This window comes from Platalea leucorodia (assembly GCF_965183815.1).
Source record: "Platalea leucorodia genome assembly, chromosome: 8".
Taxonomy (NCBI): Eukaryota; Metazoa; Chordata; class Aves; order Pelecaniformes; family Threskiornithidae; genus Platalea; species Platalea leucorodia.
Genome location: NC_138830.1, coordinates 55,801,946 through 55,818,167, shown reverse-complemented (window position 1 = coordinate 55,818,167; position 16,222 = coordinate 55,801,946). Strand labels below are relative to the sequence as shown.

Sequence of the window (16,222 nt, the reverse complement as noted above, 5' to 3'; positions counted from 1 at the left end):
GAGAATGCATGTAAAATAAAACGTTTTTTGTTGTTATTTGCAGCCAGGGCAGCACTGTTGACGGGCCGTCTCCCAGTGAGGAATGGTTTTTACACCACGAATGCACATGCCAGAAACGGTATGGGCTTCATTCCTGATTTGCCTTCCTCGGTTGATTTCCCTTTGTGCTTTGTAGGAAGTTTTGCTTTGAACAAAGGCTTGGCTCGGTGATCTTCCCCTATGGATCTTCCAGAGTGGCACAAAAAGATTACCATGTTAACTGCTGGTAATAAGCGTGAAATGTATTGCTTCCTCCTCATCAAGCAGAAAACCTCCTCAAATTAAGAGACATAAACAAGGCTGGTTGATCTGTTTGCTTCTGCTGGCTGAGAAGTGTTTCCTCTGGGCAGTCTAATTGGTGTCTGGTGAAAGAAAGTCACGTGGGGTGCGTGTTAACACCCAGAGTAAAGAACAAGTTGCTGACGGTTTTATTCACCAGCCAGTTTTCTAACCATTTCAGCCTCGGCAGTTTTATAGCACTGTTGTGCTTGCAGGGAAGATTACCAGTTCGTAACATTTCTGGGTTGATTTTGGTTCCAGCGTGACAGACGCCACGTGAGACCACGCATGCTGGGGCAAGAATCAGCAGCTACGTACTGATTCACACTGTGTATCAGCAAGCGTGCTTGGCTGCCTCCGTCCTAACCAAAGTCACACCTTAGATTCTTGAGCGCCAGAGAGCTGTGGACTGCGAGAGACATATCATTTCTTTCAGCTCTTGCAGTCTGAGCAAGTTTATCCATCATTGGATTTAGGGAAAAAAAGTCTTCATTTTAGAAAAATATAAAGCAAGAGTAAAGGCAAGTCCAGCGCGCTCCTAAAGCGCTTGCTTCCGTTGTGACCCCCCCTTTCAAGGGTCTCGCCTTCATTCTGGGGTGGCAGCCCCCTTTGCTATTTGCCGTGGTGTGCAAGTGGGTGGAGATCTCCCTTTGATCTCCCTGAATCAATTTGTCCTCTTCATCTCGTGGCCTAGGAGGGCTTCCAAAGAGTGATATTGCTGGGACTTCAAACTAATTGCTATTTCTGATCCAGTAATAATGCTTCTAATGACGGGTGGCCATTAACTGTTTTCTCTAATATTTGTAAGAGTCAGAAAGCTTTTTTTGTTTGTTTTTTGCAGCGTACACACCACAGGATATAGTAGGAGGAATCCCAGATTCTGAATTACTGCTTCCGGAGCTGCTGAAGAAAGCTGGCTACGTCAATAAGATCATTGGCAAATGGTAAACTTATTTTAAGATCTCTTGCTTTGAGATTTCAGTATGTGTGTGTATGAATTGTGAAGGAGCAGCAGAACAACCAGAACTGCAGGAAAAAAACTGTTTTGAAGCTCAGGCGTCCAACTTTTGCAATCTGCGGTGGATCTTCCCCCCTGCTGTGATCAATTTCTGAATTGAGTATTACCATTGCAAGTATATACATATATCTTCATACAAAGAGTTGAAGGGGTTTTTATGTATATATGTATATATATTTATAAACCCTTCAACTCTTTTGCTTTCATCCATGTATCACACTACTTAATTTAATCGAAAAACACCGAGATGTTCTGTTGGAATTTGCCTTGAGCACCTACGTGCTTTTTATCTTCGGCCCCTGCTATATGTTGGGTTTTTTGTTAATATTAAATGAAGTCTTAATTTGTTAAGACTAAATTGTGAAAGCTTCTTTTCTGGGGGGTAGAAGCGTGTGGTATAGAAAGAGAGATGCAGACATCTCCAGGGCTACATTGAACATTGTTCATCAAGTGTAGAAGGTCAGGGTGGATACGAATTGGCTTGATCGGAATAGTTGATACCAGGTGTTTTAAAAGACCTAGCGGGCTGATCCAATACTCTGTGAATATTGTCCTTTGATTTTATGGCCTTTCATGGAAGTACAGTATAATCTTTGTAAAGGGTACAGAAGAACTTTTAAAAACCAATGTTTTGTGATGTCTGCGAAGAATCGGAAGGGAAAAGCCTGAAAGATACTCAGCGCAAACAAGCACGGTGGAATTACCAGTGTAGTATTCGAAACTGGTGCATTTGTAACATTCGAATTTCAAATGCGCTTGTGGGCTGTAATGGAATCCCATGGGGTCTGGGGATCTCTGAACAGTTGATTCACAGTTTGGAAGAGTGCTGTAATAAATAAATGCATAAATAGCAACTTCAAAACTACATAGACACCAGAGGAGTACTGCTTGGTTAACAGAGTAATTGCTAATTAAGAGGCTTCGGACAGGAGTAGTATTGGGAGGGTACTGTTTAGGAAAGTAATGGGATACAATTTACTTAACAGTTTCGTTAACAAGTTAGAGAAGAGTGAGTTTGAATTGTGGTTGGATTCACCAGTGCTGCTGAAATTGGAAAGAAAGCAAACTAACCTAAGACAGTGAATTATTTATTACCAGAAATCCAAACAGCAGAGTGGCCGTGAAGAATCGGATCAGTGGGCTGAATGCAATAAGATGCAGTTCAGTGCTAATAAATGTAAATTCATACACTCAGGGAAAAGAAATAAACAACACAAATACAGATTGGTTCCAGGCAGTTATTTGGAAAACAGCAAATCTGGAAGCTCCTGCAGCTGTTAGCAAGAAGCAGGCGAAATATGAATGTGCAGTGCACTGCCGTCGTGCACCCCAGAAGTGTTATCCTGGGCAGGACGAGGGAGGGATGCCGTGCAGCAGCAGTCTCTGTCGTTTGTGCACACCACCTGCTTCCTAGGAAGATGTAAAGAAATGCATAGTACGGTCGTTAAATTGGAGTCTCATCCTAGCCACGCGTAGAATTTTAGGGCTTTTGAACATTTTTAAGTTTTCCAGCAGAAGATTTTTATATCCTTTCAACATCCCTTCTAAAAACTTCCCAGGGTGTCCTGTGACAGTAAGTTCCACAGTTTAATTCTATGTTTGCAAGTCAAGTATTTTTCATGACTGGTTTAGAATTTGTTGTGTTTCATTACATATCTCTCTTATTTTTTTTGTGTTGTGAGAGGGAGAGAATAATCAGCATCTCAGTAGTTATTTGATACCCTTTTCAAGTCTTTCCCTCTTGTAAGTTCTCTTAGGGCTTTCTTAGAATAATTTTTTTTTCATGTCCCCTGTGGTAGAAACAGCCAGGAACAGCTTTGTATTATCATGTACATAAACGAGGAAGGGGTAGGATCCTGCAGGTCAGACTTGCAGTTTCAGTTACATCACCAAGATACGATCATAGCTGGAATGATGATTATCCTCTGTTATAACTCATTTTGGAATAGCTCAGAATAACACCGTGGATCATTTTACTTCAGTAATGCATTTTATGCCTCTCGTGTTCAGAAAGCGTGCAGAGGGCGATGGCAGAAAATGGCGAGGTTGCAGATGCAGGCTTGTGAGTGGAAGCTGGAATGATTAAATAAACATTAAGCTACAAAGATCTCCTTTAGAGACTGGGAGAGGATGGGCGTTCTGTATATTCAAGATAGTATAAATGAAGGAAATGGAGACTTTGCAGTATAGAAGTTGGAGATTAGAGAGGAGCTTCATCTTGAAGTTAAGGATGGCACATTTTCAAGCTGCATCATAGAAGGGAGCTGTCATCAGGAGCAGCTCAACGTGTTTTATGTTCACACGTGAACGTAAAGAACTCATTCACATTCAGGTCTCTTTGTACCGTTTTGGCAGCATGAATACTCCATAAAGGGAATGCAGATATAATGGTACATTTCATGAGCTTTACCTTGTGTTTTTACAGCTTAGTGGTATAAAAGTGACTTGTCATAGATCAGAATCCTTAAGTAAAACATTATGTGCATCTTTGCGATGGCTTCAGGCAGTGTAGTCCATCAGTACGGATCATTGACACAGCGTGAGAGAAGACACCAATAGAAGGAAATAATGGAAAACAAAGATTGGACAGTAGACTAAAATGGGATACATGTAAGCGCTGGAGTGAGTCTGCATGGATTCGCTCGCAACAAGTATGAGAAAGATCAAGACAATGCTCTGCAGTCATTTATTTGATTAAAATGCTTGAAGTTTTTCTTCTTAGGCAAAGCTTGTTTTCTTGCATGCCATTCTGATGAGATTATTATTTGCTTCTTTGCAGTAGAATTTTAACTCGTTTCTTTTGTTCCTAGGCATCTGGGTCACAGGCCCCAGTTCCACCCCCTGAAGCATGGGTTTGACGAATGGTTTGGATCCCCAAACTGCCATTTTGGACCTTTTGATAACAGAGCGCTCCCCAATATCCCTGTGTATAGGGACTGGGAAATGATTGGCAGGTAATTCAGCTGCTTGCCTGGTAATGTTATTTTCTTTGCTTTCCCTGCTGACATTACAGTGCTGGAAGATAAGTGCTAGCGTAGCAAACCCATTTCGGTGAAAAGGGGTTGGCAAAACCAGCAGCTGCTTCAGAATCAGAGTTACAGGCTCGGTTGGATGGGCAGTGATCTACAGGTACTTCACCCTCTAGAGAGCACTTCTATAGTGTGTCAAGGATTGGCACTATCCAGCCTCGTATATGATCTGAAATGCTTACGATGGATTGCCCTGACTGTCCTGCAGTTCAGCAGTAAGGCAGTGCAGGAAAGATACTTGTAGACGTTAATGAACCACATGAACAGCCCTTCTGGGTCGGGCCCAAGGCCCATTTATACTCTGTGATGAGTAGTGACCGCTTATAGAAAGGGTATAAGAAAACAGATATGTGGAATGGTCCTTCTCTTGTATGGTTGTCCACCTTCCTAAACTGAACGTTGTGTCCAGATCTTTAATAGCCGCTGACTTAACTTCCATGAACTAGTCTTGTCTCTTTTCTAAACCCAGTCATATTTCTGGACCCTACAATATCCTGTGCCAGGATCTCATCCCTTGCTTTACCCTCATACTTTTGAACAGGACTTGCCCTCTAGTCTGGGGATGGCCAATATCCAGCCTTACAAGGCCTAGGTGGTGGTTTGCACCGGCGCTAAGACAGAATTAAGGGAAAGCCTTGTGGGTAAACGCACAAGGCAGACAGAAACAGGAAGGTATAGATTAAGAGATATGCGAATTTCACGTCTAGGCGAGGAGGCGAGGGTAGTCCTTGCTGGGGGAAGAAGAGATTTTGAAGGCAGCGCTGGCAGCAAAGGGTACTCGAGCGCTGTTGCCTGGGCAGTGCCTGCTGCTTCTCAGTTGTGATTGCGGCGCTCTGACTTTTCCAGTTAAAGCTGAGACAATACAGACCTGCTTCTGCGGTATTGATGGCCCTCAGAGACTCGGCGTGGTCGTTGACTACTAAACTTTATTCTAAATCCTGTCTTCCTCATCTCTACCTTACCAGCTAAATTTAAAGTTGAAGCTTGTTAAATAGGAAGCTAGATGTTTGATTCTGAGGATTAATAAAGGTCTGAGTACCAAGGCCAACCCGCAAGTTGCGTGCGGACCATCTAGGGATGTGACTGCTCTACAGTGCCTCCCTCCCAGAGATGTTTGCTTATCCCATTGCGCCCTAAAGGCTTCCTGGGATGATTTCACTCCACTACTTCTCTTGGAAGCGGGTTCCATTCAGTACTGAAAGACCTCTTTATTCCTTTTCTTCCTGTTTGTAATAACCTTTTGTCTGTTTGCATAACACCATTCTGTGCTCCAAGTCTGCAGTCTATGCCGTTCTTGTCCATTCACTTTTGAGTCTGGTATCATCTTGTTTATATTATAAATATATATTTATAATATTCTCCTGAGGACTGCCCCCCACCCTTCTTTGCTTAACTGGTGCCTAAAGATACTTCAAACATAACGTTTTCAAAGCGGCCCAAGTGCTGATTCCAGGATTGCTCTATCTCACTGGAAGTTGCTGTGTCCTTCTGAAAATTTTACTCGCATATCAAAGAGCTCTCTATCGAAGTAGTGGCATGAGATCTTTAAGCATCCTACCCCTATTCTAATAGCTTAACGGTGACAGGTCGGCGGCTCAGGTTTGTCCAAAACTTGCAGTCATCATTAATTTGGATCTAGCTGTTTCACTGCTTTCTCCCATAAGAAAAAATATGGTGACATTCTTCTTAATATCTGAAGAGAGTTTGCTGAGTGGCAGCTATGACCTGTTTGTCACCTACTTACACAGTAACAAAGGGGGAAAAAAGCACCTTTTTATGTTGTATATTCCTTAAGATTGATTTTTTTTTTTTCTCTCTGATTCATTTTATCTTAAGATATTATGAAGATTTCAAAATTGATCTGAAGACGGGTGAAGCCAACTTGACTCAGATCTACCTGCAGGTACCATCTATTTTAATACTGGTTTCTAAGCCACAGTGACTTTATGCTTCTTTTTTTGGAGAGATTTAGATGGCAGAGGATGATTCTGTTAAATTCCTTTTTATTGTTGTTTACAGGAAGCTCTCGATTTTATTAGCAAGCAGCAGGCCAGCCAGCAGCCATTCTTTTTATACTGGGCAATTGATGCTACCCACGCTCCTGTTTATGCCTCCAAACAGTTCCTGGGCACTAGTCAGAGAGGACTGTAAGTCTTGGTTTTGTGGGTCTTGGTTTCGTTTTTTTAATTAATAGCTCATGCTGCAGAAAAAGAAAACCTAAGCAATGTTTATTAGATCCAAGTATATAGATCATTTGTCACAAGTGTGTGTGTGTGCTGAAATACGTTAGTTAGCGAGGCCTTTGCTTGGGTTGTTCTTTAATAATTTTGCTATAATCTGAAATGAAGATCTTGTGACTAAAATGGGGGGAGAAGGGGGAGTCCAAGCTCCTTTGCCAGTTGTGTGAGTAATGAAGTGCTGTACGTGGCACAGATGATTTTTTGGAAGGCTTTTGTATGATTAGTGCTTGATTTAAAAGCCTGTAAATCAGAGCAGCAAGTAGAAAAGCATGCATGAAAAACGCAATTTACAGGAGGCAAAGAGCCCTGTAGATATTGTGAGCCTTGCTTCCGAGATTGCAGTTTCCAACCAGCATCCACAAGCAAAACTATGTTACTAGCTTCAAGTCCATGGCAAAGTGGCTTTGCCTATACTTGAGAAGTTTATAGCTAAATTTGCATCAGTTGCTGGTCTCTGTCCAAGAGTGGCTCACATCTGAACAAATTCTGACTCTTAATACCCAAGAGAGGTTGCTCTCTGCAGGTAGGAGACGTGGGTTTTGCAGTGACAGTGGAAAACGTTATTACAGTACCTGATGCACAAAAGTGTTGCTCTCTGCAGCACAGGTATAAATTACGTCCGCTAAAAGCGTTGTGGCTGATTGCAATGCACTATGCTGTGTGAGACTTTTCCTCTTTTGCTGCCTTTAATGTTTTGCATCTAATTTTGCCTCAGATACGGGGATGCTGTGCGAGAAATTGATGATAGCATTGGAAAAATCCTAAAACATCTTCAGAAGCTGGGCATCGCTGAGAACACTTTTGTGTTTTTCACCTCCGATAATGGGGCTGCTCTCATTTCGGCTCCTAAACAAGGTGAGTGTCAGATGAATAAACCTGGGCTGGGGTTGTGAAATCTCCATGTCTGGGGGGAAAGAGACCTGTATGTGGGGTTTTCCTTTATGCAGTTAGGAGAAGCCTCAAAATGCAGAGGATTTACGTTTAGAGTTAGCTTTTGTTCGTTACTTCTGGTCACTGTTGGAGGAGGTATCCTTGGCCATTTAGTCCATTTAGGACTTCTGGCCTAACCCAGCGTGGTGGTTCACCTGTGTGCATTTCCACTTTGTGCTCCACTGTCAGGGGCTGAATATTTTTAAATTTATTTAGTCCCAGGCACAATAACTTAGCAGGGTGTTTACTCTCCATCTGCCAAATGCATATTTGAGCTTTCTGAGTAATTACAGACAGTTCAAGTCCCTCCTCCTTTAGCTCTCATGAAAAATATGAAGAAGAAAAAGTGGTTTTGTTACTTCACAAGTTCTCTTTTGTTTAAATGATTGTTTCTCTCAAACAGAGTCATTGCAAATTGATTTTATAACCTACTCTCTTCTGTTTGGAGGCAGGCTGTCTCGTGGTTATTGGACCGCAGAGCAGGGAGTATCCTGAGTTCTGATTTCAGCTGAAACCACTGTGTTTGACTTTGTGGGACCTGGAATCAGTCGCGACACCTCCCTGTTTGTTCCTCAGCAAGCTTAGCTACAAGGCTGGGTTTAAAACCCAGACATTGCTGCAAGGCACTTGCTATCTCTGAGAGTGAACATTCAGGGAATGCGTGATTATTTTTCTCATTCTCCTATCTGCATCTAATAGTGCTCTGCTACTTTAAAAGGATTATGAAAAAATACTATTTCTGCCTGAAAGTGTCAGATTTCCTTGAGTTACAAACAGCAATTAACATCCTTAAAGGGAAGGAAAATGCCAGCAAAGTATTTTCTGTTTGTTTGGTTTTTGGTTTTTTCTTTGTTTGGTTGATAGCAAGTTGTATTTAACTGTCACTTTCTCCCTGACCTGAAAAGACGCTTCTAAAATTTCATCATAGAGGGATATTTAAAAAAAACCAAACCAATACAACAAACAACAACAACAACAACAAAAAAAAACCAAACCAAAACAACTCTGGACATGTTTTTTGAAGAAGCATTCATGCAGAAATGAAAACTCCTTTAAAACTAACCTAAAAATTTCCTAGCTGACAGTGTCCCTTTGAAATAGGATATTGGCGTATCGTGATTTTTACGGCTTCTTTTCTCTCTAGGAGGAAGCAACGGTCGTTTTCTGTGTGGCAAACAAACCACCTTTGAAGGTGGCATGAGAGAGCCAGCTATTGCTTGGTGGCCCGGACATATACCTGCGGGAGGGGTGAGTATCTGAACAATTCTGATCGGTCTGAAGTGAATGGAGTGGTTCTTGCTGGATTCAGCGGGCTTTGGATCAGACTTAACATGCCCAACGTGTCAGTCCAGGTGCTTGTCTAAACAAGGAGCTGAACGCTGCCCCTAGAGAAGGATGCCATTCCTGTTCGTTATTGCAAATTTGCATCTAGAGCGTCTGTGATCAACACTTCTGTGAGCACCAAGCGGTCTGGTCTTTTTGTCTTCCTGCTTTGTTTAAACCCTTTCCGCTTTTGGACCACGGTATTCTTAGTGGGTTACATATTTGAACAAATTGGAGAATAAAGACACATGTGACACAATGCGTGTCCCAGTCTAGAGCAGGAGTGTTGCCCACACACACGCTCTGTGCCCTGAAGTATCGAGTGATTTGACCCTCACGGCTCTCGCTTTGATGTTTGATAAAAGTTCCACTTGGGGAGGTCTAGATACCAGACTATTGCTCTTTCCTGCCTGTACACAAATTCAGATATGATCGCTTCCAACTGATCCTCCAGTGGCACTACCAGTCTCTCTTGTCCCAGTTCTCATTAAAGAAAGATGCAATCAATTCTTCTGCAGGCAGGGTTCACAGTAAATAATACGGATTCCCTCCCCTTTGTGAGTATCTCGCATCCCTGAAGAAAGTGATACTTCATTAACTGGGCACTGTGCTTAAGACTGCAAACTATTCATAAATAAAACATTTTTCGAAGTTGCATTCCTTTTCAGTGGTTTAATTGAGTCAGGATAATGATAATTTATCGTTTACATTCAGATAGCTTAGATCTGCAGCTGAGGGCAGAAGGGTAGTTTGGTTTCATCATTTTGAAAGAGTTCACAAAACCTGCTAAGGATGTTTTATTATTTTTTTAATTTGAAATGAAAACAGTCTTTTTGTTTAAATTCAAACATTTCCATAAAGCCTTTACAAGCCAAGTACAACAGCCTTGGGCTAGCATATGAGAACATGAAACTGAAGCTGACTGTTTTGTTTTCCATGTCCAAACTGAATAATGTGCTAAAAGTAAACATGCATTATAAATGGGGACAAGTAAATACCGAATTTAAGAATTCTTTCCATTGTAGTAACTCCAAGGATAATTAGGAACATGAGTAGAGAAATCATTGTGCCTGCTTGTTTTCTAACCGTAACTGGCTGGACCCCTCTCGCAGGTAGATTTTTGCATGTAGTGCAGCGGTGAAGCTTTATGCGGCGCAGAACCTTCTCAGCAGCCTGGTGTGATGCATGGCTTCCTGCTTGAGGCCACAGCTGAAGCCGCTGTTTGAATTCCTGTGAATTATTTATTTCTGGGCAGAGTTAACGTGTTTGCATAGGTGGGTGGACTGACTGACGTCGTGCTGTCACGAGCCCACGCGTGCTCAGCGAGCTGGAGAGTGTGCCTAAGGCTTATTGGGCAGCTATGCGCCCAAAAATCCCCTCCTCCACCGCTGTTGATATCATCCTCAGCACTTAAGCACACACCTAACTTTAAATCCCTCCTATGCTGGGCTCCAATTCACGACGCTGCCTGCCAAACGTCCGCACGTGCGGGTGTTACGCTCCCAGATGTCGTCTTGGGCTCCACTCGGGTACCTTGAGAAGCCTGTTCTGAACTCTGTCCCCAGGATGGGCTGCTCTCCTCTGAGCGAGACCCCCGTATGATGCTACTGATAAGTAAATATGTGATAGCTACTTATATGTCTTTTCTGCTTGTATTCTTGCCATCGAGGCTCCAGCACTGGTACCCACAGCAGCGCTGACGGCAGGTGAGAGGTTTGACGTTGCTTCTGTGTAATACAGCCCACGCTCCCTTGGCCTGCAGGGCGCCTGTAGTTATTGCTTCATAGCTGCCTCTTTCGCTGACATAGTAAGTGAAGGGACGTGTGTTTGCTGGTACATTTTTGGCTTCTTTTCTGTATCTTATGGAGTCTGTAGCTTCAACATCATCTTGACTGCGAGTTTAAACTAGTCACCCTAAGTCCCGTGTAGTCCAAGAATCTGTAAAATGTGGGAAAACTGCTTCAAAGTCTCTCCTTGCTCCTTCTTTTCAAAAGCGTTGAAGAAAACAAAGGCTTGGGAGCCCTGAACCAGGGTGGAAGCAAAGAGCTTCTCAGGAGTACCCGGCACAAAGCCGCAGGGTCAACTTCTCCTTCCCGCGCTGGGGTCGCTCCCGGCGCAATGGTTGCTCCTTTCCAGCCGCGGACGTTTGGAGAAGCAGGCGGAGGGCCAGCGAGCGTTTCAGCTGGCACAACTTCAGCCCAAAAAAGAGGACTTGTGTCTTTGGCCAGTGAAATCCAGTTATTGGGTGGAAGGCTCATCCCGCTGAGGGGATCTGGCAGTTCATTAAAATCTTATTGATATATAGGATGCGGGTTTTTTGTTTCTATTAAAGGGTACATTTGTTTGCTTAACTAAAGGAATACTTTTTTATTTAAACAAAAGAAGTTAGGTGAGAGGATTGTGAACACTGGCCAGGACACTGATAGAGGTTAGGATACTTGGTGCATCGGTTGGCTGATTTGCAGGTTTTGGGGGGAGAGGGATGCCTCGGGAGCGCGTGTTGCTCTTGGCATCAACATTGAGTTCATTCTGGTTCCCCGTCAGGAATATTTATTCACACGCAAACAGCCTTTCTGCGGTTTCCTCCTCAGCTACGTTTTCCAGGTGAATTCACAACAAATCAGTGTTTCAACATTCCCCACATCACATCTGCCTTCTGGAAGGATCCAGCTGGAGAAAAGGAAAAAAAAAAAAAAGAATCATATTCTGTTGGTATTTGAATCCTCCTCCTCTCTTCCCTCACCCTCCTCCCCTTCCTCTCTCGTGCCTGCTTCCTGAAGGAGAAAAGAACATATCAACCCAAAGACAGCATTGCAACCTTTTCTTCACTATCTCCCATGGGGCGCAAATTGAAATTGAATTAGACAGGGATATCAGGTCTGCTCGCTGTGATAACTGTAAAAGGATTTTATTTAAAAACACCCTGACATTTGTTCACCCAGTTTCAAATATTTAGCTTTCCTCCTTTCCATTCCTGGCGGGGGCGACTTTATTAATTGTCGCCTTTGATTCAGAGTTAAAGCTTGAAAGCACTGATAACAGCAGTGGTGACTATTTCTTCTAGCGACGTGGCCCACAGCAAAAGGATTTCATTTTCTTAAAGACATTATGTGTATACTGAGAGTTTATTAAAAAGAAGGGGGGGAAGGAAGGGGGAAAAATCCGTTCTTACGTGCGTAATACCGGCTGTTTCTCACTGATACGAGCAATATCTGATCTCGCTCTTTTTTATATATTATTTATTTTCTCTGGGCTGTTGCCCTCTCTGGATTTTTCTTTTTTTCTTTTCTCAAAAAAAAAAAAATAAAAATAGGAAAGGCAACTAGAATGAAAGAGCACTGTTGACAGGAGAAAATGGTAATTTTTTTATTTTTCTCTGAAAATACTTCAAAGTTTTGTATAAATATTAACCTTTTTTTTTTCCCCCCTTCTTCACTGTGGTGCTGCAGAGCACAGATAAATCCAAGTGGCTGTGGCATGGGCATTTAATTTCCTTAAGAAGTTTTCTCTGCTTCACAGAAAAATGTTGTCTGAGACCAGAAACGTAATTGGATGATTAAAGAGAGTCATCTACATCTGGTTATGGTTAATAAGGGCCAGTACAAGAAGACCATGGTGGCCTTGCTGGATTGTCGCAAGGCGATGTATAAATTAGGTGATATTAGAGGCACGAGTCTCAGGTCAGTGATTGCCTCTTGCTGCCTGTTATCAAAAGATTGAGGCGAGGCAATGGAACGACAAGAAAAGTGACTTTTGGATTTGCCTTATAAATTGCGAGAGGCCTAATTACAAAAGTCTCCGACGCTAGTTTGCTTGCCCGCTCCTGACGGAGCGTGCCAGATCTCTTCTTTATTTGACTCCAAGTTCGGCATATGGTGTTCTGCTGACCCCGCAGCTCTCCGAAGGCTCGCTCGGGGTAAATTAGCCGGCAGATGAGCCTACGAGGGACTGAGCATCTTTGCCGAGATGCTGAGCGCTGGTAATCCCCTTTGGCTTCAGAGGGAGTGCAGCGTTCCCAACACCAGTGGCTCATGAGGCTGTCCAGCTCTGTAACGTGTCAGCCGATGGTTTGGCTTTGGCTTTTTCTTTTCCAACGCATGTGTACTGTGTTTTTTTTTTTTTTTAATGTTAGTCCTTTTTGAGTGCACATCTGAGACCAGAGAAGAGCCTGCGCAAGCAGACGGTCCGAGGAGCACACAGCACCGTCTGCCACAGTTAATCCCGTGGACGACGCGGCCAGCTTTGGGTCTGTGTTTGCCAAATGGCCCCGGGGAAAGCAAGAAGCAGGGTTACCCCGTCGAAGGGCTCAGTTCTGTTTCCTTCTCCACAGCTGTGTACCAGAAGCTCCCCATCCTTTTCTCCATGCAGAAAGGCAACTTCATCTATACATCTGCTTTTTGTGAGGGATTTGTGGGCTCACCTCTATTCGTCGCTGCCTACCAGAACAGGCTGAGCACGACCTCTTTCAGGCTGCCTGCTGCTGCCGTCTCCATGAATAAGGCTTAACCTCAAATGCCCGAGACCTTCTGCGAGATCTATTGATCTTGGTAACTGGTCCAACTGCTTTCCTGGGCAAGGGTTTCCATCGTCAGGCCTCCTCTTGTGCTTAGAGCTTTGCACTTTGATTTCTTCTTAAGAGTTGTGGAAATATTCTTGCACGCAGCTTTAATATTATGTGTTCCTGCCAGCACCTTTTGATGAATGAAAGCCATTAAAATTTGAAATGACTGTAATCAAGTAATGTGATATTGTAATGTTAAACTTGTAATCAGTCCCCTGCATGTTGCTTTCTCCAGTTTCTGTTTTTTTAAACTTGTTAATTCTTCCTTTAACTGTTCACCTTTTTCAGCCCAGTCTCTTAATAAAAGGCTTAGTGTCCCAGCAAAAATAGCATTTTCCCTTCAGTTGCTTTTTTTTCCTAGAGCCAGCATCTCGCAAAAATTCATTTATCATGTTCTCATTTGTTGTTGTATTTAAATAATTAGTGTCAGCTTATGAGCTAGGGGTCTGTTTGTGCGTAGAGAGAGGATTCAGAGATAAAAAGTCTTTGATAGTCCCAGCATCGTAATGTTCACACTGCCATTCGCAAGGCTGCTGCTAGGACTTGGATTTCGCTCAGAAAGTGCTTCTGTGCTTACAGATGTGGGCTTGTATCAGATGGCTTCTTGTCTCCGAACAAGCGGTACGGCTGAAAAAGCTCTTTTCATGTCGCATCTTGTTGCGGGTGCATCCTGGTGCGAGAGAGTCTTGCTCTTGATTTGAACGTAGCTGCTTCAATTTAGTGTGTCGCTGGCTAATTAAACATCCTCCGGCAGATAACTGCAGCATACCGCAAGGAGGATGGGAGCAAAGATTCAGAAAGAATCAGTCAGAACAGACTTTTTAGATTTTTAAAATATAAATAATTAAGACCAGAGAGATAAGTATGGCTTCCAATTAAGGAAGGGGGGAAAAAAAAAGCAAGGGGGGGGGAAATAAATCTTGCACATCTCCATTGGAGCCAAACCCAGATGTTTTTCTCCCTTATTAAAATATATACTAAAAATACCACAACTTTACAGTTCTTGAATTGTTGGAAATGGTTTGCAGATGAAGTCATCGGGTTCTTTTTGTTATTATCCATCTATCCCTGTGCTTTCTGGGAACTCTCTCAGGGTATTCTGGGCTCCAGAGACGACCTGGAGACAGAACAAATCAAGAACTTTTTTTTTTTTTTTCCCTTGGTTTAAGTGCTGATTTTTCAATCCGCAAATGACTCGGAATTTGCTAAATTAAGTTGAACTCTGCGAAAACGTGCTCCTGTAAAGTAGATGCATAGAGAGAAGTGAGAAGGAGGAGAGGAAAATGAAAAAATGAACCAAAATGCAAATGCTCCCTGGAAGTAGAGAATTATGGACTGTCTTCTTTTTTATTTTAATAGGAGGTTTTCTGGTGACTGCAGCACCATACAGGGCGATATTCTCAAAAGATGCTTAGCGGAGAAGGAGGTTCAGGAAACAATACTTCTGCTTTGGTGGAAACCAGCCCGTTCCGTTTTGGCTTTTACTGAAGGTCTTTGCAAATGTGTTTCTGTTGATTTTGCAGGTCAGTCATCAGCTGGGCAACGTGATGGATCTCTTCACCACCAGCCTCTCCCTGGCGGGACTGCAGCCTCCCAGTGACAGACAGATTGACGGCATCGACCTTTTACCTGCCATCTTGCAGGGCAAGCTAATTGACAGGTTAGTTATGAGCCCAGAGCTCCAACCCTTGCCTCCAAACTGAAGCGATGCCAACTTTTGGTTTATTTTTTTACATCAAGTTTACAGAAATATTTTATAAACTGAATTGTTAGATCTTTGCTCCCGCTCAGTGAGGTGGGGGCAGCACCAGAGCTTTTCCCTATTGCTAATTCTCCGGTGGCGCAAGCAGAGGTGGGATTTCCTGACATGTGGCATGTTGCCATACAGTGGAGTCTGGGGACAGATGAAAATGTCAGAGGGTTAGCAGGGATCCCTGGAACAACATATGGCAACAGGGGAGATAAAAGCCTGAGAACTGTAGCCTGGGTAGGGGAGAATACATTATTTATTACTGGAAAAAAATCCAAGAGTATGCTGGGTCTTTATAGCCCCAGCTTGCGAGAGGTTGGAGGTGAAGGCAGGGCTGCTGCGGCTGAACTGGAAGCCCACCGCCTCCCAAGGTCCTGTTTCTGTGGATGCTTTTGCAAGAATAGATTTGGGTTAAAGACCTGGGATCTTTATGGGCATGGAGGAGTGCTCTCAGCTGCTGGGTACAGGCACTGAGATCTGACAGCAAATATCTTTGGCTCTCTCGTTGGAAGGATCGGAGGTCAAGAGAGGTCTTGTAGTTGTGATTTTGATGAGGAATTTGGCAGCCCGGGAAATGTGAATACAAACATATTCTTTCTCTGTGAGACAGCAAGGAAACAGATGCATGGAAAACATGTATGACTTCTTTTCTGTGTCGGACATAAGGCTTTGTACCGTAAAACTGGTTTTGTGCCCATTAACGCAAGAAGCACGCGTACAGCATTACCCAAGAGCTCGGCCAGTGGCTGACGTGAGGCGTTGTGTATTCCTCGAACACAGCCCATCCCATCTTTACTTCTGACAGTTTGTAAAGCTTCTTTGTTGTTTTAAAAGAGAATTTCATTGCAGCCACCAACCCCCTGGAACTGGTGCTGTTTGTGGTACCATAGCAGTCACTCAAGGTGCATCGTGGCTTTTTCCCCCCCCAGACCTGACCAGGTCCCAGCTTCCACAGCCCCCAAAAACTTTCCAGGAGATGCAGTTGTTGTGTTCTTTTCAGCTTAAAAAGGAAAAAGCGATTGGGGAAAAAAGAAATCGGTAATAGCAGAATGT

At 43.3% G+C, this 16,222-nt stretch overlaps 1 protein-coding gene across 25 annotated transcripts in view; it reads left to right on the top strand.

The window, feature by feature from the left end:
* The window catches only part of GALNS (galactosamine (N-acetyl)-6-sulfatase), a 55,516-nt gene that overhangs the window by 4,938 nt on the left and 34,356 nt on the right, over nucleotides 1-16,222 (top strand). For all 25 annotated transcript variants that reach the window (XM_082320372.1, XM_082320371.1, XM_082320369.1 and 22 more), the window contains exons 3-10: nucleotides 44-118; nucleotides 1,160-1,262; nucleotides 4,147-4,290; nucleotides 6,202-6,268; nucleotides 6,385-6,512; nucleotides 7,321-7,460; nucleotides 8,680-8,783; nucleotides 14,943-15,079. In XM_082320372.1, the coding sequence (XP_082176498.1) occupies nucleotides 44-118; nucleotides 1,160-1,262; nucleotides 4,147-4,290; nucleotides 6,202-6,268; nucleotides 6,385-6,512; nucleotides 7,321-7,460; nucleotides 8,680-8,783; nucleotides 14,943-15,079 (898 nt within the window). The remainder of the gene's footprint in view (nucleotides 1-43; nucleotides 119-1,159; nucleotides 1,263-4,146; nucleotides 4,291-6,201; nucleotides 6,269-6,384; nucleotides 6,513-7,320; nucleotides 7,461-8,679; nucleotides 8,784-14,942; nucleotides 15,080-16,222) is intronic.